At 36.8% G+C, this 22,217-nt stretch overlaps 3 protein-coding genes and 1 long non-coding RNA gene across 14 annotated transcripts in view; 3 read left to right on the top strand and 1 right to left on the bottom strand.

Moving 5' to 3' along the window:
- Nucleotides 1-22,217, top strand: part of CADPS2 (calcium dependent secretion activator 2) — a 708,547-nt gene that overhangs the window by 199,272 nt on the left and 487,058 nt on the right. The gene's annotated exons all lie outside the window — the stretch shown is intronic.
- Nucleotides 7,305-9,447, bottom strand: LOC110194192 (uncharacterized). The gene is made up of 3 exons (XR_002320661.2): nucleotides 9,370-9,447; nucleotides 8,004-8,136; nucleotides 7,305-7,412 (listed from the first exon to the last, which is right to left on the bottom strand). It is a non-coding gene; the product is annotated as an uncharacterized LOC110194192 (long non-coding RNA).
- Nucleotides 7,793-9,939, top strand: RNF148 (ring finger protein 148). The gene is made up of 2 exons (XM_020966388.2): nucleotides 7,793-8,081; nucleotides 8,771-9,939. The coding sequence occupies exons 1-2, from the start codon at nucleotides 8,013-8,015 to the stop codon at nucleotides 9,692-9,694; spliced, it is 993 nt and encodes a 330-aa protein (XP_020822047.1). The 5' UTR covers nucleotides 7,793-8,012; the 3' UTR covers nucleotides 9,695-9,939.
- Nucleotides 12,877-14,262, top strand: RNF133 (ring finger protein 133). Its single transcript, XM_020966386.2, has one exon. It carries the CDS (start codon nucleotides 13,090-13,092, stop codon nucleotides 14,215-14,217), a length of 1,128 nt encoding a protein of 375 aa, XP_020822045.1. The 5' UTR covers nucleotides 12,877-13,089; the 3' UTR covers nucleotides 14,218-14,262.

Below are 22,217 nucleotides of genomic sequence, written 5' to 3' on the forward strand. Positions count from 1 at the left end.
GTGTGTGTGTGTGTGTGTGTGTGTGTGTGTGTGTGTTGGAAGTGTTATTTGAAACTGTTTTTTCTCTAAATGGTTGTGAAATAGCGAAGTTCAGAAGTGACCTATTCCTTCTGTGCCCAGGATGATGTAACCTAATCATTTCTACAGTTAGCACAGAATAACAGCGTTCTGTGCCGTAAACAGAGATGCTAGGGTAGGGGTGGGAAACGTGTGGCCTCAAGGCCACATGTAGCCCTCTAGGCCCTCATATATGGCCCTTTGACCGAATCCAGACTTTACAGAACAGATCTTCTTAATAAAAGTTCTGTAAAACTTGGATTCAGTCAAAAGGCCACACCCTGAGAGTTGACATTCCAGGTAAGAGATGAGTGTTAGCAGTTGGGTCAGGAGCTCCAGCTCCTTTTGCTGTTCTTTCCTAATATATTTAAAAATAAATGAATTTCCAGAGTTCTTAGTGATAATGAAAGGGTGGTGTAGTGTCAAATACATTTAATATTAAAAATAAACGTCTCAGGATTTGAAAACACTGAGACCATCCAATGGCTCTCTGCCCATACATCCCTCTAATGCTGTCAGTTAAGCATCCTTTAACCTTCCATTTTAGGATTCAATCCTTCCCTGCATTCATAAGACAGGAGATAAAGGGCACTTTGTCAGCAACTTCTTGGCTGAGCAGTGATTTAGTTTTGCTGTTGCTCCTGTTCTGACCTTGGTTCATGAATTCTCAGTGACTAGGTTTCCTGGCTTGTGATAGTTCTAAAGCACAGATAGATCTGACCTTATCACCTCCCTGCTTAAAAAGTCTCCAGTGTCTCTCTAGTAACTACGATAAAGCCAAATTTCTCTATTTAGAATTCTAAAATCTTTACAATCTGACTCTAACCTACCTTTCCATGCTTACCATCCAGTATTTCCTTTCCCACACTCTGTGTTCCAGCAGAATTGTTATACTTGTCCTGCACAAAACATTCCATCTTGTTCCTCCATGATTTTGCCCAGGACTGTTGTCCATGTTGGAAAATTCACTCCCTCTTCACGTCTCTAGATTCCTTCAAAATGCATTTCAGATGCTGTTACTACCTTTTCTGATCTCTCTAGTGGCTAGTATCCCTAGAATTACTTGGTATTTACCTTCTGTGTTCTTGGTGTGTGCTTAGAGGTGAATATGTTGTTTCTTCTTGCAGAATGTAAGTTCTGTGAGAGGAAGACTGTGTTATTGTTGTTGTTGTCGTTTGTCTTTGTATCCCTGGCGTCCAAGCCTAGGACAGTGCTTGTCACTTATAACTGATCTCCTGGTAAACAGATTGTCTGTGCTGTACTGTATTCTCCCTTGGTTGAATTTCATGCCCTATAATCTGGTCTCTAGTGTCCGGTTTCCTGTTGCTAAATCTTAGCCCTGTCATCTCTCTCAACCTTAATCGTCTGCTGTTTGGCTGGTTGGTAGGGTGACTAATTATTTTGTCTGCTGTTTAGACTTTATACCTATTCAGCTGGTTCATTACTGCTAGGGCACACCTTCTACCTTAATTTGTAATACTGTAAATTGGATGAGAATACTAACCCCCTTGCGTTGATCCTGTGACTATAAATAAACTTTCTGGACTCAAAACCTAGCAACTCTGCACCCAAATAATAGACAATAAACACTGCTTTGTTCTGTGGGTCTGTCTGGACTTCCAGTCCAGGTCTTTAGCAATCTATATTATCCATTGTCAACCCAGTCATGGTTATCAGAGCATGTAACTACTAAGGTAATTAATAATTTATTTATTTTTAATTACCTGGCTCTGTATTTGAAATTAACAGAATTCTTTTTCCTGACTCCTTAGGAATAAGAGAGGGGTTATTTTATTCTGTTGTTTCGGGAAGGGGGAGTTTAAAAAATTAGATTTCTTTAAAAATCCTGCTATTGTCTGTGTGTCTATTGAGAGAGGAAAGAACATAAAGGAATAGGATCAATTTGTTGCAGGGGAGATTTATGGCAAAATTATTAGACCATTATGAGACCTTGTCATTTAGCAATTGAATGAAGTGGCAGTGAAAAGGAATGGTTAAGCAAAAATATTTGCTTAAATTAGAATAATCTTTTCATACACATTATTTATCATTTACATTCTTAATAAACCTCTTAACCACAAGAACTAGCTGTATTCCAAATCCCATTATAATGCCTTAAATTTCTCTGTGAAAACAATTCTTTTTAGATCTTAACTTTTGCTTTTTTTTAAAAAACATCCCATTAAGTACTAATTTTTATGGAACTATTACTTTTTTAGCATTTAAGGAATACATTTTCTAAAATATGACAGTGTTTTATGAGATATATTGTTGGGGAAATGTGATTTATTGTGTATATTTTCATTAATGTTTATGATCTATAATTTAATGAAATTTCTTAGTGAAATCTATAAAAATATAGAGCAATTTCTGGAATATTTTCTAAAGTACCTCCAAATTCAAACATTCTTTGATCACAATTTATATTTTCTCACCATTTAAGCTTTTAATCCCAGAACTACTGCTTTTCCTCTATTATTGTTCTGCTTTTTAGAAATGATTGCTGTGAGCTTGTCCAAAGTTCAGCTACAGTAGGAATGGCTAATTAGTGATTCTGACTTCTTTTAGATCTCTTAGATTTTCTTTTTCATAATCAAACCCTGTTGATTCAAAATGGTAATTAATGTTTAACATCCTAATGGAAATGCATCCTGAATACATGGTAAAAGAATCTCTTGAGAAGGTTCTTTTCCTTATCAGGGAAGAAGCAAGTCCAATAGAATTCCTGCTATTTGTTTTATAATTTGTTTTATAATTATTGAAATAAAAGTTTAAGCTGTGATACTTCACCACTTAAGAGACCTGTGGATTTTGCATGTGAAAATTAAGGAGCTTGGGCACCTACTTCAAGAAGGGGAGGGGGTGGGGTTGATTTTGAAGGGAAAGATAAGAGATTAATTGGAAAATCACAATACAAGAACTAGACAACACTGTATTTACACTTATTACCTAGATCGGCTAACTTCTGAGGTAGCCATTTAAAAACCGACTTAGCTTATCAAAGTTTACATATAGTAAGTATACTAAGTATACATGGGTAAGGTCAAGGTTGCCTTTTACAAGGCAAAACAAGCTAGAAGTAGAATGTAGAATGAAATGTAGAAGTAGAAGGAAATACAGTTCCCGACAATTGTCCCTCCCCATTCTTCCTGAGTTCTACTCACATTTCCCAAATTGCAAAGGACAAAGTAGAGTTTAAGTGTACAATCTCTCAAGTTTGCTTCCTTCTGACACTGCTGTCACCCTGGTGCAGAGGAAGCCCTTGTTCCTTCATGCCTGGACTATTGCAATATTACCTTCTGATTGGTCTCCCTACCTCGTTTCTGCCCCCTCTAGTCTGTTCTCTTTTCAGCTGTCAGATTAATCTGCCTAAATTGCATGTCTGGCCATGTTACACACAAAGCTCCCTCTGCCACTTCACACACCTCCAATTCAGTAAACTTTAGTAGCTGCCAGTCATTCATACAATCCAATATAGAATCTTTTCTTTGGAGTTCAAAATCTTTCATAACCTGACCACCTCCTACTTTTCCTGTCTTCTCATACCTTAATCCCTCGAAGTACTCTGTCATCCAGTGGCACTGGCCTTCTTGCTGTTCTTGCAAGACACTCCATCTCTGGACTCCTGGAATTTCCACGAGCTCTCCACCATACCAAGGATTTTCTGCTGCCTGATCTCTCTGGTTTCCTTCAGGTTCCAACTAAAATGCTACTTTTTGCAAGAAGCCTTCCAAAGCCTACTTAACACTAGGGCCTTCTCTCTGTCAGTTTTCTCTAGTTTATCTTGTTAAATATTTTGTTCATACATAATTATTTTATGTTATCTCCCCCATTAGACTTCAATTTCCTTTAAAATTGGGGCTGCTTTTTTGCCTTTCTTTGTATGTCTAGTACTTAGCACTGTAAAATTTAAAATGTTTTATTGATTAAATCAGGGCATTGTGCTAAGTCCTGGGATAGAAGCAATGACAATAGCTAACGCTTATATAGCACTTAGTATTTTCTAGGAACTATACCAAGTGTTTTATATTACTGTTTCATTTGATCCTCACAGCTCCCCTAGGAAGCTGGTGCTATTATTATCAGGATTTTAGAGATGAGGAAAACAGAGGTTAAGTGACTTGCTCAGGGTCACAAAGCCAGTATGTACCTGAGGCAAGATTTGAGCTCAGATGGTCCCTAACTTCAGCTGCCCAAGAAAAAAAGATAAAAAGAGTCCTTACCTTCAAGAACCTCACAGTCTAATTGCTAGACCATGAGTGTGGAACTTAAGTGAAGCCATGACTAAGTTATGAGGATCAATGAAACAGTAATATAAAACACTTGGTATGGTTCCTAGAAAATACTAAGTGCTATATAAGTGTTAGCTATTGTCATTGCTTCTATCCCAGGACTTAGCACAATACCTGGCACAATGTAAGTAGGTGCTTAATAAAACCTTCTGAACTTGATATATTGCAAATTGAAAAAAAAAAAGGATCTAAGCATAGTGAGAATAATAAAGTATTTGATATCCCCATGGAAACTGTTCTTTATTTAAAACACCATCAACACCTTAATGCCAGGAACAAACGCTAGAAAAGGGATATCTTACAGGGGGATCGTCTAAGCCCCCTCTGGATCTGCTTAGCTTTGAATCCATCACCATCACTTCTAAATAGTATTGAATATGACTTTCAAATTTGATGACTTATAAAATTGTGTTGATTACTTAATGATAGTTGCCATCAAGTTATGTGATTCCAGTGGAGAACATAGTAAATAACCTCATCTTTTAGAAATATTCTCCAATGACATCAAAATGTCATTTTGTTTCAATACTTGTAAGTAATACATGCCTAGGACAGGGCTTGAGTGTGAATATAGAAGTCAGCCTGAACAAATATGTATTAAGGTAATTAATACTTGAAAATACTTTGGACTTCTCCAGGAAATGTATCAAATACAAAAATATCCAAGAGAAAGCTGAGACTGTGTATGATTTGCATACTGAAGTTCAAACTTAAAAGAGACAAAGAGCATTTAATACCAGTGCAATACAAGTCATGATGTATACTTTTAGCATGATTATATGAACAGCAGAATTAGAAATAAAAGCATGTACAATATTAGGAAACAGGGTTCATCAAACAGTCCCTCTTCAAAAATGAGGGAAAATATTGATCTTCTCAGAGAACACAATAAGCTGGTTAAAAAGTTGCAAAGATATTTATGGAACAGAGAGACCTCATTTGCAAAGTAATAGTAAAGACTGAAATGGGTGTATACAGCTGATTTTGTTAGATCCAATCAAGTCTTTTATTTCCAGAGAAAGCCTATTAAACGTATATTCAGGAGTAGAATCAAAAGGCACTCCATGGTCAACATCCACAGGAACTAGAACAACAGTATGGCAACAAAGAAGCAATTGAATAAATGGCTGAGGCTCATTTGTTTATGGAAACTATTTCATGCAATGATTCAGGATCAGATCATCGCTCCTAGAAAAAACAGAAAGATTATCCTTAAAGAGAGCCTGGGTTTATTAATTAATGCCTGTTATGTGACATGTCGGAAACTGTGTATCTGTCTATCAATGTGCTTAGCAAAAAATTAGCATCTTCTGGGTACCTGGAAAAACACGATCGAGCAGCTAGAATCACATGTGAGAAGTTTGGTATCCTTTATAAACTAAAAAATGAGAAGTCTTCTTACTATTCATCCAAACCTCAAAACATTCTCGGGACTTCAACAGATAACCCATCGGACAACACAGTGCAGAATTGTAGATATAACTGTTACTCACAGCTACCTGTATATAATTTTGATCCACAAAGCTTTCAAGAACATTTTAGTAGCTCCACCATAATCTCCAAGGTATGTGGAATAAAAAATTTCCAAACAGGAAGCCCTAGTGAAAGAAATTAAAGACATGTGCAAAAAGGACAGGTTGCATAACTCTGCCACTAGAGATACTCCAGAATTGTGTTTAGGGAATCTACAAATGAGCTTGCAACCTAACAGCCTTATTCAATTATGAAAAAGCAATCATTATATCCAGTTGTGCAGTAGTCCACAGAATATTTAAAATCATGGAATAATAGCAGGATAGACTGTCCTAGCCCTAGGTCTAGGGTTCTGTGATTAATCCTCAGACCTATCTTATCCTCAGTTCCATTTGAACTCCATCAAAACAGAGGAAAATAATATAATACTATTAAAAACATTAAACATAAAAAGAATAAGCATTTGTCCAAAAACCTTTTCTATCTGAATTAAAATTTGAAATATAATAATAATAATTTCAACAGTATTTAATGCATTTTAAAGTTTATAAATCACCTTGCATGAATTTCTCTTCTTTGATCTTTGTAACAATTGTATGAGTCACAATTGTTTTAATCTAAGAGTGCTCGTGGATCTGAGTTCAGGAACTTGAACACTGTGGTAATGAGAGCCACAAGAGTTAGAAATATTGATTTTATTGAAGTGATAGAAAAGACAAGTTACACTTTCTACAGTGGGGGCGGCCCAATAGTATCTTTGTGAGTTGGGCCACCTAGGATGGGAAACTCCTAGAAACATGTTTTGGATCTGGATGGAGGCTTCACTGAACTAGACTGGAGCTGTGTTTCTTATGTGAAATTGAATTATTATTTTTTATTTTCTGGGGACCAGCTCCACCCATGGATCTTGCACAACAGGTTTCATCTAGTAGATTAGCAGTTGGATTGATCAAGATAAATAAGGGGATTTGAGGGGAGGGAGCAAATGAGTTCAGAGGTCACTATATCTGAAAATCAGGGGAACATTTTGGAGATTAAAGTGGAATCTTGATTTGTATATACATAAATAAATTCTCCAGCAATTCCCTATCAGGTACAGGTAGAAGTTATTATCCCTGTTTTATATATGAAGAAATTAAGACTTAGATTTTTGTTGAGATTCAGTTGTGATCTTCAAAAGGTCACATAAGCAAATAAGTGTTGGTGTCAGGATTCAAACCCTGATCTTGGAATACTCATCTTGAGGAAACACTGTGTGTGTGTGTGTGTGTGTGTGTGTGTGTGTGTGTGTGTATGAGAGAGAGAGAGAGAGAGAGAGAGAGAGATTGATTCAGGATGAAGGATATGGTAGGAATACGTCCAATAAACCGGTTTACAGTCATTTAACATGATTCCTTGGAAGTGCCCCAGATCTTTTAATATGTAAAAAAGAAATCTAACAACCTAAGACAAATAACTGGAGCTTTCTGTTCTTTACCTTGGGAAAAAATAATCTTATTTCATATTCGTGGTGAGTTCTCTGATTGTAGTCATGGTATTGTCTTCATATTTTGTAAACTTTGTATGTAACTCGGTGCCTGGTGTGATACTCTGTAAGGAGTAAATTACTCAATAATTATTCTTATAGAAAAGTTTTATCATTGACTTTTAGGGTCAGAAATCCAGTTCCAGTGCTTTACAGATAAGAGAACAGTGGCCCCACAATGACTGAGTAAGTCATCCATAGTCTTAAAACTAGTTAGTCTCTAACCTAGAACTAGAACCCAGGTAATAGTATAAGATTTAGAACTGGAAAGGACCTTAAGGGTTCAATTAGTGCTATCCCCTCATTCTCTTGATGAAGAATTGGTGGCCTAAAGTGGCAGAGTGGGAATTCAAGCACTGACCATCAGTCCTCCATATCATAAGTCAGTGTTCTTTCCACTGCCCTGTGGTGACCTTGACTCCCACGCCTCTGTATTTCCCACTTATTACAATCCTCTCTGATGGACTGTGACATTGTATGTACTAGAGAGGCATTCATAATCCAATGAATGTTGCTAGGAGACCTGAAGTCCTGGTAAGGGTCTCTCATAGCAGACTGGCTTGAAGTGAGGATTCAAACTAAAAGCAGTCCTACTTTAAACCAGTGAAGACTACTGTAGCTAGCAGCAATGTCATAGTAGCACACCACCAGCTTACCTGCCATGTATGGCCAACTTGATTGTAAGTAAACAGGCAGATTTACTTGACAGAATGGCAGTAAATCAGCCTAAACAGGTGAGTCTTCCTTGAGCTTCTCATCATCTTGATATCTTTGTGCCTATGATTAGCACTTAATGTGGAAAGAAAGAAAGGGGTTAGGGAGTGGCTATTTTATGCCTCTCTTGTTTAAAGCCACTCATCTGTTAATACAGTTTGGAGCCATTCATTAGATCAGTTGATCTATGATAAATTCCATACAGACATACAGATGTCTTGTGAATAGATGATGATTATTTCTATCTCTCAGATATAGAGAAACAAATGTTTAGAAGGATTAAGTGTCATACTCAGTGTACGGCAAGCCGACACACATCTTTTTTCTTCTCCTTCACATGTTCTAATACACCATGGTCTAACTGTTAAAATAAAAGATGGTGCTTAGTTATTGCTATTTAGCCAATAGGACAACAGTATGCAAAAAGTTAAAATAAACTCATGGATTGGTTTAAGTATATCTGATGTCACCATTTTGACATTAGTAGGTCATAATTTTTGTGAAATCACATTGTAAAAAGACCTTTTTATTGTGCTTCATTATGAAAATCTAAAAATAAAAACACTGAAGGGAGGAGGGATGTCTTGGCTCCATGTATACTTTTTTATATTTCATTGTTTTAATTAGCTGTTGCCAGCAATTGAAGCCAAATACTTAACCTTTTGCATTTTGTTAATACTTTGTTTTTTTCATGTTCGGTGGTTGCCAGGCAAGTGGAGGAACGAGGCTATTTAGGATGACTTCTTGGAAACAAAGTTTTGCATCTTCTTGCCTACTGAGGTTTAGCATCTTCCTACTCCTTAGCCTTCCTGATGCGGAAGGAAAAGCTATATGGACTGCCCACTTGAACATAACATTTCAGGTGGGAAATCGAGTCATATCCAAGTTAGGGGAAACTGGAGTATTTGGAAATCATTCTCCTCTGGAAAAGGTGGCTGGTGTGGTGGTACTTCCTGAGGGTTGGAATCAGAATGCTTGTAAACCCATGACCAATTTTAGCAGGCCTGCGCTGACAGAATCCTGGCTGGCCCTCATCGAACGGGGAGGCTGCACCTTTACCCACAAGATAAAGGTGGCAGCTCAGAAGGGAGCAAATGGAGTAATCATCTACAACTATCCAGGTACTGGCAACAAGGTTTTTCCTATGTCTCATCAAGGAACGGGGAACGTCGTTGCAGTGATGATAGGCAACCTGAAAGGCATGGAACTTTTTCATTTGATTCAGAAGAGAGTCCATGTGACAATTGTAATTGAAGTAGGGAGAAGACACATACCCTGGTTGAATCATCATATCATGTCCCTGTTTACCTTTATGGCTGCCGCTGTCTCCTGCTTCTTTTTGTATTGTGCCCGGAGGGCCAGAATGCCCAGTGCCGCCACCAGGAGACGCCGACAGATAAAAGCAGATGTCAAAAAAGCAATTGGCAAGTTGGAACTGCGTGTGTTAAAAGAAGGGGACAAAGAAGTTGATGTCAATGGAGATAGCTGTGTTGTGTGCTTTGACATGTACAAACCCAAGGATACAGTGCGCATTTTAACTTGCAAGCATCTCTTCCATAAGGCATGCATTGATCCCTGGCTCTTAGCCCGTAGGACATGCCCCATGTGCAAATGTGACATTCTTAAAGTATAAGAAACTAAGGGAACATTCCATGATGACACTGAATCTTACAAAATCTAGTATGGAATGAATTATTGTTTCACTTCAGCTAGAGAGATGAATGAACTCCTTATAAACTAAGACCATGTTCACTAAAAAGTTAGTCAAATTTGTGTGTCCATTTTTTTGTCTGTCTTGATAACATAAACTCCATAGAAAAGGATCAAAACTCATGTGTTATGATGGTCTTCTTTTTGTAATAAAGCCCTAAAACATACCCAGTGAACTAGATGTCACAGTTTTTAAAAGTCTAGTTTCTAATTCATCCAACTTTTTCTGTGATACATACACCACTGTCCTCTCCTTCTTTTCTGCCTATCCTCCATGCACACATCACATTACTGTCTCTGCTAGTTTTCAATGTTTCAAGATTCTGAGGTGGAGTAGAGGTGCAGTGGAAAGAATGTTGGCTTTGGAGTCAGAGTACTAAGGTTCAAAACCTACCTCTGATTCTTGATATTTGTGTAAATATGGGGCAGATGACTTAATTTTCCTCTCATTTTCCTTAATTGTAAAATGAGACGGTTGAACTAAGTGACCTCTGAAGTCCCTTTCACCTCTAGAATTATCCTGTTTCATTGATGGGGATACTTTCTACACCAGTGAAAATCAAAGTGCCTCCTTGCTTTAGTACATAGATGATCTTTGTGACTTACTGTAACCAAAACCAAAACAAAACAAAACAATCCTCTCTCCTTCAAAACAATAATCTTTAAAAAATCTTGAAGTTCACAAGTAGGTAGCATGCTTCGATTTAAAGGGATCTGGGTTCAAATCCCATTTCTGTTACATACTGGTTGTGTGACCCCTAGGCAAACCTTCTAACTCTTCAGTGCCTCAGGAAGAACAGTTACTGACCGGCATTAGTAGAGGGAGTTTTCTAGCTAGTTAGGTCTAGTGGGGGGTGGGGGGGGGAAGTTACAACTTTTGACGAATTCTTTGTAAAGAATCCTTAAGAAGTCTCTGTCTCTCATCCTCGATGTCTCTCTCTCTGTGGCTCTGTCTCTGTGTCAGTTTCTCTCTTTGTATCTGTGCATCTCTCTCTGTCTCTCTCTTTCTCTCATTCTCTCTCTTGCTCTTATTCTTTCTTTCTCTCTCTATAAAGAGATATAGGTACATACACACATGTGTATGTATTAATGTTCTTGTTCTTCTGGTAACATGCTTCTCTTAATTGATCAAGGTCAATCCCTTGGGCAGAAGACATACAGTCACTCAAGTCCTATACATAAAGCCGTTGCTACTTAAGGCTGGTTTTACCAGAACTACTGTTCCATGGTAATAGCCCCTAGTCCTTAGCAAGAATCCAAAATTATCCTTCTAGAAGTACACCAGGGATCGCTTTACTTCAATGTTCCTTAATGCTGATTCGGTCTCTGGGTCACTAGCCATTTAAGAACAACTGTAGAAAAACTGTCACGCAAATAACTAAGATTTTTTCCCCCTCATCTTGCCCTCTTCCCAGAGTGTCATTTTTGCCTAGCTGTACATTTCCAGATAGAATTTATACAAGAGAGAAATTTTAAGCTTACTTTTAACATATGAATGTTATCTTTGTGACTGATAAAATAAGTTATCTATTCCTAGGTTTCGTTACCTATTGGTATGTCTACACAAATAAATATTTTAGGGGAAGGGCAAAGAGGCATGAGACAGTTTCATGGCCTGTTTTGAAAACTGATCGTTGTGAATTTTAGTTTTTATCATGATAAATGTTTTCATAGATGAAAATCTTATTTATCTCTAGGTACCCTTTTACCTTCTTCTCTTTTTCACACTTTCATACACTAGATAGTGTTATCACACTATACTACCTTGTTGAATAGTTAAACTGTTAATTTGATTAAGTCATTTTAATCTTACCTATCAGAGGATTCAGTACCAAGTCAAGTGATATACTGAGGAAAGTGGATCAGTGACATTCCTCTTCAGTGACAGAACATGTAGCTTTAGTATAGTCTCATCAAAACAAGCAACAGTAAACATAAAACATTATGGAGGTAAAAAAACACAGACTATCGCCACCTGGAAAAGTTTTGAGTAACAATTATAAAGTTTTTCTTAATTCCCTCACAGTCATCTTTTTATTTTTAATTCTTACCCTGCAGTCAGCATCAGTCCAGCTAGAATTTAGCCTGATGAGAATAATATAAAGGAAATTGAAAAAATAGCCTGACAGCTGCTGAAGTGCTTCATTTGGGGAAATTCTTTGCTGTTGTTCCCTTTGACTTCTAATACAGCAATTTAGGCTCTCACCTCTTCTTAAACAACGTTGAAATTATGTTTAGCTAACACAGAATTAGTACATTTTTATTTAGGTTGATTTTTTTCTCCATTAATGTGATAATATACTATGCTGCTAAATCTATGTTAGCCCTTTTTATCCTTGCAACCACCCTCCACCACCACTCTCATTATAAAATTAATAGCTTTCATGACCCATGTATCAGATTTCTTCTAGGAAACTATGGGTTTAGATTTTTTTTGCCTTTTTAAAAATATTTTTTGCTTTTACTTGACATATAATCAGAGAGTCAAACTGAGTCGCTAAAAAGGAATAATCAATCAAAAAGGATCCCTTCATTGTCCTTTGACTCCTACAAAATGAGGACATTGTTAAATATTTGAATGTAGCTTTTTTTAGACATGATTAAAAGATTTTACCTATTTCTGTTGATGTCTAGTCCAGGGCTGGGTCCAAAAGAGTCCTCTATCTCCTTAAACTTGATTCTATTTGATTATAAGATTGCTTGCTTGATCATTTGTTCATAAAAGCAAACAAAACCTCAGCCCATTTGATTTTACCACTGTGCTGAAGAAGAGAGGAATGCATTTCTCCCATAAAAATATTATTAACAATTTTGTGGCTTACATCACAGCCTAGCAGATTTTTAAAAGTAAGGTTATATGCATGGATTTCCCATTTTGTTTTTATTTTCAGTTAATGACCTTGGAGGTTAACTACCTGCCAGTAATATATGTAACTAAGCAATAACATTTTATATAACAATATGGAAATCACCCCTAACAACACTTGACCAAGCCAATAAAATTTCAGTATGAGCTAAGATATTTTATGATTTGCTGAATTGTCTCTGATGTCACAATCACATTACCCAACAGCAGTCTGTAGAGACTTAGTGGGACTAGATTTTTTTCCAATATAAAGTTTTTCTCATTCTTACCTTCAACATTTCAGACTCATAAGAAGTCTTCAAAAATTTCCCCCCCAAAATGTGGGAGGGTAGAAGAATATGTTTTCCCCTTGAAGACTCTTTTCTTTCTGTTGTTTTAAGTTAGTTGCCACCAGATGTGGGAGCCACTCCTTTTTGCTTCACTGGTTCTTAAGTTTCTAGGCAAAGGGAGAAATGAATCTAGTTAAGACAAGTACTTGGGGAACCAATGCTGCTGCTTCCTGGCTTTTGGAATTCACTGTCTTTCTGCTGCTTAGTCAGAATTATTGCAAAGCAAGTGCAATTTGGACTGCCTACATGAACATATCATTTCATGTGGGGAACCGGATGTTATCTGAGTTGGGGGAAACTGGGGTGTTTGGAAGAGGCTCCATTTTGAAGAGGGTAGCTGGAGTTGTAGTGCCACCGGAGGGAAGGAACCAAAATGCCTGTAATCCCTTGACCAATTTCAGCAAACCCAAAGAATCAGAAATGTGGCTTGCCCTCATAGAGCGGGGTGGTTGTACTTTCACACAGAAAATAAAAATAGCAGCAGAAAAAGGAGCCAATGGGGTGATCATCTACAATGTTGCAGGAACTGGCAACCAAGTGTTTCCCATGTCTCACCAAGGAATTGGAGATATTGTTGCAGTAATGATTGGCAACTTAAAAGGCACAGAGATTTTGCATTTGATTCAGAAGGGAGTTCATGTAACTGTTATGATCGAGGTGGGCAGAAAGCATATCATCTGGATGAACCACTACTTTGTGTCTTTTGTTATCATCACAACTGCTACCTTGGCCTACTTCATTTTCTATTATATTCGAAGACTCTGGGTAGCAAGGATTCGAAATAGAAGATGGCAACGGTTAACAACAGATCTTAAGAAAGCTTTTGGACAGCTCCATCTGCGTGTTTTAAAAGAAGGGGATGAGGAAACGAATCCAAATGGGGACAGCTGTGTTGTGTGCTTTGAAGCATACAAGCCCAATGATATCGTGCGTATACTAACTTGTAAACATTTTTTCCACAAAAATTGCATTGACCCCTGGATTCTGGCCCATGGCAACTGCCCCATGTGCAAATGTGACATTCTCAAAGCTCTAGGGATTGAGGTGGATGTTGAAGAAGGGGCTGAATCTTTCCAAGTCTTAATGTCAAATGAATCACCTATTGCCAGATCACCTAATGAAGAGAGTTCTGGAAATGACCACCGTTCTGTAAGAAGATCAGATAAAGTGACCCATGGGGAAGAATCCTCTTCTTCAGGAAATGATAATCAGTCTAGTTCTGTATCAGTAGATGTTCATCCTTCACCTTGACAGCATGCCCTTTTGAAGAAGTGGATTAAACTTGTGTTTATCAAATCAGGTCCAAAATACTGACAAGCAGTTCTGTCTGTCTAAAGTGGGAAGGTGTTGTTGTTGGGGTTTTTTTTTGCATTCTTTTTTGTTTCTCTAGTAATTATTTCTACCCTTTATCAAGAAATATAATCCACCCAGAAAGGGGGAGGGGGAAACAGCTTATCAAGAAATGTTTATGATTTTATTTTGTTCTAAACCGTGCACAATTTCACAGTCTTGTATACATAAGAATATGGGTTATAATTTTATAATACATAAGTATAATTCCCTTTTGATAAGAACATTTCTAATACAGTTTTACACATTGATTCTAGTACAGAAGTATTCTGAAAGTTGAAAAACATACATTATATTTTAAAACTAAGATTCAGTTTTTCCTTTATTTTTTCTATTTTTAATGCAGTTGGTTATGTTGAAGGAATGATAATTTTCTATTTTGGTCATTAAAATTTAGATATGCATCATTTAATTAACCTTAAGAAGAAACTTTTAATAAAGCTGTATTCAAGTAATATTTATATTTCAAGCAAACTACATCTACATAATGACAAAGTATTTTGAGATAAACATCGATCCTTCATATAAACAGCAAATATTTCATTACTTGATATTGTTAGAGGAAATGCTCAAAGGTTCCTAATCTGAAACTATACCTACAGTGAGGAAAAGACAATTCCTCTGATACACAGACATGCCTTCTTAAAAAATTCCTTTCCTAATTTTTGTTAATTCATCAATAAAGTACTGAATACCAACATGTGTCAGAACCTCATTTGTTTTAGAGACAGATAACAATGAGCAGTAAGTGGCAGTGGATAGAGTGCCAGGCCTGGAGTCAGGAAGATGAGTTCAAATCTGCCCTACTAGCTGTGTGATTCTGGGCAAGTCACTTAACTCTATTTGCCTCAGTTCCTTATCTGTAAAATGAGCTGGAGAAAGAAATGGCAAAGCACTCCATTATCTTTGCCAAGAAAACCCTAAATGAGTTCACAGAGAATCAGCTATGACTGAAAAATGACAACAACAAAAAAAGTATAAAATGAAAGTCTGTCACATGTCAAATACCATTTCCAAAGCCATATATATTTTTAGCAATCTGGAAAACAAAAAATTTAATCTCAATCTTACCGAGAAATAAGAAGGTAATAGAGTAAAAAAAAAATCATATCAAGGCATTTTGATAGAACATGAATCTAGTCATATGGTTCATGAAATGTGATGAAAATTATTTTCCCGTGCTGGAATTTTGTTAACAATAAGATGATTTTTTTAAAAAAAAATTTATTTCCTGTCTGCAGTAGTGTAAGCATAGTGGTAATAGGATCTTAGAACTGAAGGAAATGTTATGGATCACTACTCCAACCCTTCTTATTTTGCAGATGAGGAAACTAGGCTTCGGAAAGCTGAAGCTGAAACAAAACCTAGTCTTTCTTTCTATACTGAATGAGTAGGTGACAATACAGTTCTGCTCTGAACACAATAGGGCTGTGTTAAACACCAGGGACTCCCTTTGCCTTCCACTTTTTTATTTCTCTCCCTCCCAACCTTCATTTCTTAGAATCCCTGGATTTTTAAAAGTTTTATCTGAAGGGGCCACTCCCTCCATCAGGCGCTTTTATGGGCCTTGCCTCCCTCCCTCCTCCCACCAGTGTCTTCTCCAGTAAGGTTACCTTACCTTTACTCTGTATCTTGTATGTTCTGATTTTTACATGTGATCTCATAATGTAAGCTCCTTGAGGGCAGGAATTCTTATTTTTTTCAATTTGTATCCCCTTAGTGCTTGGCATTTAGCCTAGCACATAGTAAGTGCTTAATAAATATTGCTGTATTTAATGGATTGTTTGGCTACTTACATCTAGCTTTTCTCTCTCCCCCTTCCCTCTCCATCCACCCTTTCCTGTTTTTATTTTTTCCTTTTTCTTTGCTCCTTCTCCTAAGCCTTAGGCCTAGGCCTTGGTCCTAGGACCAGTGATCCTTTGGGTGTCATGAAGAGTACAGAGATCACAGACTGTTGCAGTAAGATTTCTAAGGTGGGGGGAATGAGTTATTTTAAATAAACTTCATCTCTATTCCTTTACTCCTTCAAGTCTTGGATCATTTATTTTCTTTGGAACCATTCAAGGGAAGTTTGAATGTTTGTGATGGCAAAAGATGAGGAGATCTAAGATAATCAGTTCTTCATGGCAAAATAAAAAGACTCAGGAAAACTTTCCTGTAAGCCTTGCCTTTTGGGGGTTGTGAACAGATTGACAAAGCCCACTTACTCTGGGTTATATCTACAGGAGATGAACATAACATTATTATGCAGAATATAATCGATTATTCATTGTGATGACACCCTACATTGTAGGTTGTATCTTCTGTGCACTTAGTGGTGTATAATGCTTCTCTTTCAAGACAATACTATGATTCTTCAGCGTGGTGTGTCTTTTTGATCCCCAGTTCTGGTGGCATTATAGACCTTTCCTGCAGCTATTTTTTATGATAGCTAACTTTTTAAAAGCAATGAATTCCTATACTGCTCCATACCCATCATACTCTCCACTGCTCTACCTTGCCAAGAGAAAGACAGGGTAGTATAGTCCACAACTACTGCCACCACACATTTGTGTAGCATTTTAAAACTGTCAAAGTCTTTTACATATTGATCTCATTAGAGTTCAAGATTTGGAGTCAGGAAGATCTAGCTTCAAATTCCATCTTTGACACATTAAATTATGAGATCCTGGGCAAGTCACAAGTATATACCACAAACAAGTCCCCAGGACTTATCTACTAAGACTGTTTTAGTGGAGAAAGTTCCTATATCAGGAGTAGCTACCTATACCAGAGGTATTAAACATGCCCCATACAGCAGGCAACACTCTTAAGTGGACTTGTACCAGATTTAAAATGTGATTGGGAAGTATTTTACAAAGTAAATAAAAATGCAATAAACATAGTCAATATGCTTTCATAGGGATCCATAAGTATAGTTTTACTGGCCTCTTTATATTTGAGTTCAACACCACTGCCCTACCCTGATTTGCACAAATGGTTGACGTTTACATATAAATGCTAAGGTGAATTCCTTCATAATGTTGTAGTGTGGAGAATATTTGTGCATGAGAGAGGATATTTAGTTAGATAGTTTCTCACAAATTCCTTCCAACTTGGATTTACTTTTTATAAGATAGAATGCATACGTAGGAAGTGTTATTCTGGTTCCCTGCTACATGATTATAATGATGCCTGCCCTTGGCTTGCTGTTCTTTAGTCATTACCACCAATAATTGTATTATTCAGAAGCATTTTGGAATCTAGGCATGTGGGTATACTAATGAGTTCCAAACTTAATGTTCTCTCATTTTCTTTCATTCTTTTATAAAGTAGGAGTAGTTTGCTTGTCATATCATTATAACTATAAAGAGAGATTGAGACAACTCAATCAAAAAGTGTCCTGGGTGATACTCATGAATAACCTAACTATGGGACCTGCTGCTCAGATTGTAACTGGTGCCAAATGGTCTTAATCAGAAACAAATTAGAAACAGCACGAAGGGCTGAGATGAGAAGGATCAACGTTCTCACAAAATTTAAGATAAAAGACAGTGGGTTAGAATGAACATAATGAAATGTTAGGTGTATTATTAGGTGTATTACTATTCCATATAGAGTAGCTGAATAGCCTATAATAAAAAGGAAATTGAGAAATAAAGATAAAAGTAGCCAATATGACTACGTTATCTGTGTCAATGACAGCCAGAGGTGATTTTTCATCATACTGATTACAGTTTTTTTCACGTGGCAGATATTTAAAAAATGTTTATTTGCATTGAATGTAGCTAAAGGACTAGAAAGTTTTTTAAAAGTTGACCAAACCATTTGTGGAATTGAGGAATTGAGGTTTTTGAAAACTCAGACATTAAAAATGTATTGCTCTATAAATCTGCAGAATTTGCCTGCCTCTAAAATGATGAAAACATATATATCAAATGGTCTAAGGCCTCTAGGGTATGTCATGGTATTAGGGAAACTGACTCTACTCTGGCAGTGTGGCCTAATGAATAGAGCACTGTTAGGCTTGAAATAGGTTAAGGTAGAAGACAAATGGTTTTCAGCACCTAGAACACTAACTGTCACATAGGTACTTAATAAATTCTTATCAATTGATTTTTCTTATTCTATAACTTACTCAATAGCATTCCAAGTACATGTGGTCCCATTGTTTTACAGCATGGTGTCAAACTGAGAAAAAAAATTCTGAGGGCGGCACATTGATTTAGAAAACCATAAAATTACATTATGTTGCATTATGTGTTTATTTTGTTAAATATTGCCCAATTTTTCATCTTGTTCTGGTCGTACTCAGGAGTTCTGCAGTAGATTGAGACCTGACGCTTGTGAGTCTGACAGTTCTGTACCATGTGAAATTCCTTGCAACTTACAGATTAGTACATTTTGGTGAGAGGTAGCACAATGATGGTGGGGCAGATAGAGAGTTGGTATCCCACCTCTGATATATAGTAGCTCTGTGACCCTGGAGAAGTCATTCTGTATCAGTGCTCTCAGAAGCTCTTTAAGACTATGGATTGCAAGATTTCAGCCTGTACTGGAGGGGGAAGCACCTTGCCAACAGCTCCTCCTTACACTAATAAAATCATAGGTCCAGTCCTTCTGCCTGTGTTTTTGATGCTTGAGTTTTTAAATATTTAACAAATATTTATTAAGCATGTTATTGACTGTTTACGATGTACAAGTCACTGTGCTAAATGTTCTCTTAATGTATATCATGGTTTCTTGACCCTTGTTTGTGTCATGGACCCTTTGGCTATGTGGTGAACCATATGAAACTCTTTCTCAGAATAATGATTTTAAATGCATAAAATACCCAGGATTACAAAGGAAGCAAATTATATTTTGATATTAAGACAATTACGTTGAAATTCAGTTTTCCAAAATTTTTTTAAAGCTCATTGGCACCAGATTAACCCGTGCTTTTAGACTGTGAATGTTTCTTCTCGGTGTGTTTTTACAGCTCTTTAGGTCTCAGGCAATATTATACAGGGTGAATAGATGCTTAATAAGTATTTGATCATCACTATTCCCTTCATTTTCCCACAATTATACAAAATGCTTGAATATACTCTCTAAATGCTAACACATATGTTACTTTCTACAGTTAGGACTGTGGGAAGTATAAAGTTATTTTAAATGAGAGATGGACCAAAATGGCAGAGGGCTAATGGTGCATTTCAGTTGGATGTCCAGTCAGCAATAGATGAATCCAAGATACAGTTGCAATACAGATAAACTAAAACACTTTATCCTGACTAAGTTCATATTCTGCTACTAAAAGGACCAGAGCATTCATACTAATTCAGGATAATCAGAAATAGTCTTCTCACTCTCTGAGATTCCTTGTATGTTTTATCTCCCCATGAACTTTCTCTTTCAGTACGCAGCCTGTCTTCATCCTAGATCACAGTATACCTGTTTGATTCACGGTGTGCTTATTAAATTCTCTGGCCTAGAACTGTAGGTTTTGATTTTTTTGGTGGAGCATGGATTAGAAGATGACAGGGAAGATGGTAGGGTTGGCCTGGATGTTGTGGTGCTGACAACATTTCTTCTGAGGCAGTAACAGAAAATGGCAAATGGCGTGAAAGGGGTAAGGTTTCAGATTGTGGGGAATAGAGAAGGCGTGTGAAGATATATTTTCCTGTGTCAGACACAAGACTGAATAGAGAGGTGAAAAATATAGTGGATGCATAAAAGGTTTTTTTTTAATTGGATTCTTCCTTCTTCAGAAGGAAATCACTTAAGGCCACTTTTGTAAATAATGATAGTACAATGACTTGTTTCTGTGGTTTCTCATACCTTTAACACATCATTAATATACAGTAACTCATATCATACCCACTGAAGAAAAAGAAAATGATCTGAACTGTGAGGGGGAATAAATTAGTTACAAGGATTTAGTGTGAACAACATTCCTGGGTTGGGGAGGTTAAAAAAAAAAGGTGGGGATGATCAAATAGTCTTTTTATATGATATTTTTTTAAGCAGAATAGATTATAGTAGTTAGGACTGTTTTGTGTTTGCCATAATTGTATGGCCCAAAGATATGAAATGACACAAATTATCTTGCATGATTTTGGGGCATTGTAATGCTATCATTAAATAATAATACATTATAGGGTTTTTTGGGGGGGGGTTGTCATGAAAATTGGAAACCATTTAGTCATATACTGAATGGATTATTATTAAGTAGTTTCTTATTATAGGTTTAGTAAGTTTGGGATGCTAAAGTACAGTGCAAGGAAACATGGAACACATAGCAAGTCAGTATGGCAAACCAACTTTATTGAGAGGACATACAAAACAGGTGAGATCACTGGAGCAAGTTCGTGCTGCTTGGGTAGAGGGGAGAAAGAAGAGACCCCTGGGGAACTGGTAGCTATTTGATATTCAAACTCTCAAAAGATTGACTGACTGAAATTGGCCTTTCCTTGTTACCACTGATCTCATATTGAAAAAATGACTCAAGATTTGAGCTTTCCCAGGTTTTCTTTGTTTTTTGAGGTGGGTTGACTGCTGAAGTCTTTACAGTAATTTAATAAGTGAAAGTAATACCTGATAAAGCCAGGATTCAGGAATATCAGACAGCAAAATGATTTTATCAAGGATAACAACAGGCGAAAATGAATAAAGGACTATACTTATGGCAGTATTAAGAAGACTGCTTTGATGAGTATGGCCAACACCTACTTCTTCAAGAGTTTCTGGCTAGAACATTCCATGGCAGTGCTACCAGGAATTATTTAAGGCATAGCCTCAGAATTTAGCATGCAGATAGTAGTTTTCATCTGTTATTTAAAAGACTTTATGAACAGAAAAAAATATATATTCTAAATAAACTACCATGTATGAACAAGACATGCTACAGAGTTAATTCACATGTTCATTTGGAGGAGTCAAAAGATCCATTTCCTGGTCAATTCCTTATTTGTAATTACTTTACCTAGTTCAAGTTTTTATCATTACTGATTTTCCTTTGCCTGTTAAGCTACAAGGCATATGATTATTGACATGTAGTCTTGGCATACAAATGTATTTTTTGTGTTGTTTAGTTATCTGATGCTTCTTGACCACTTTAAGGGTTTTCTTGGCAAATATACTGAAGTGGTTCCTTCCCCAGCTCATTTTACAGATGAGGAAACTGAGGCAAACAAGGTTAAGTGAGTTGCCCAGGGTCACCCAGCTAATAAGTGTCTGAGGCCAGATTTGAACTCAGACAGATGAGTATTCCTGACTTCATACTGGCAATTCTATCCACTGCACCACCTACTTGCCCTCTGGCATATAAAAAGAAAGGATTAATTCTTGGTAGAACTCAGATGTCAGGTGTTAAAATTCAAATAGAATATGGTCTATGTCTACCTACTTCTCTTACATTAATAATTATGACATTAAAGGGTATTTTCATTGCATTAATCAATATCTGGTAGTCCCAGTAAGGCAAAGTGCCAACAGATAAATTGTAGGTCAAATGGTACCCTAATCCTTTCTACCAGAGGCTGAATGAGTTTTAAGCTAGCTATGCTTATAAGGTCTGTACACAAGTAGGTTTGTTGATATTCCCAGGACCCTGAAAGGCACATCCACAATTATACTACCTTCAATATTCTGAGCCCTGCAATTCTCCTCTCTGATCGCAATTGCCTATTATTGCACATTTCCCTATTCCTTACTTGTCTCATGTCTGTTTTTCATCCTCATCATGACTTTTGGTCCCTTGATTCCTCTGTCTTCTCCCAGTCTGTGGGTCTGCTTCTGGCTTCATTTTCCTCTTTACCTATTGATGATATTTTGGTCAGCTGCTTAAATAATACCCTCACTGCCATTAAAGTCTGAGATTACATGCAGGTGAGAAATAATAGTCTCACTCAGCTTTAATTACAGTTTTATTGATAATA

Source organism: Phascolarctos cinereus, unplaced genomic scaffold (genome assembly GCF_003287225.1).
Source record: "Phascolarctos cinereus isolate Bilbo 61053 unplaced genomic scaffold, phaCin_HiC Scaffold_1;HRSCAF=81, whole genome shotgun sequence".
NCBI lineage: Eukaryota > Metazoa > Chordata > Mammalia > Diprotodontia > Phascolarctidae > Phascolarctos > Phascolarctos cinereus.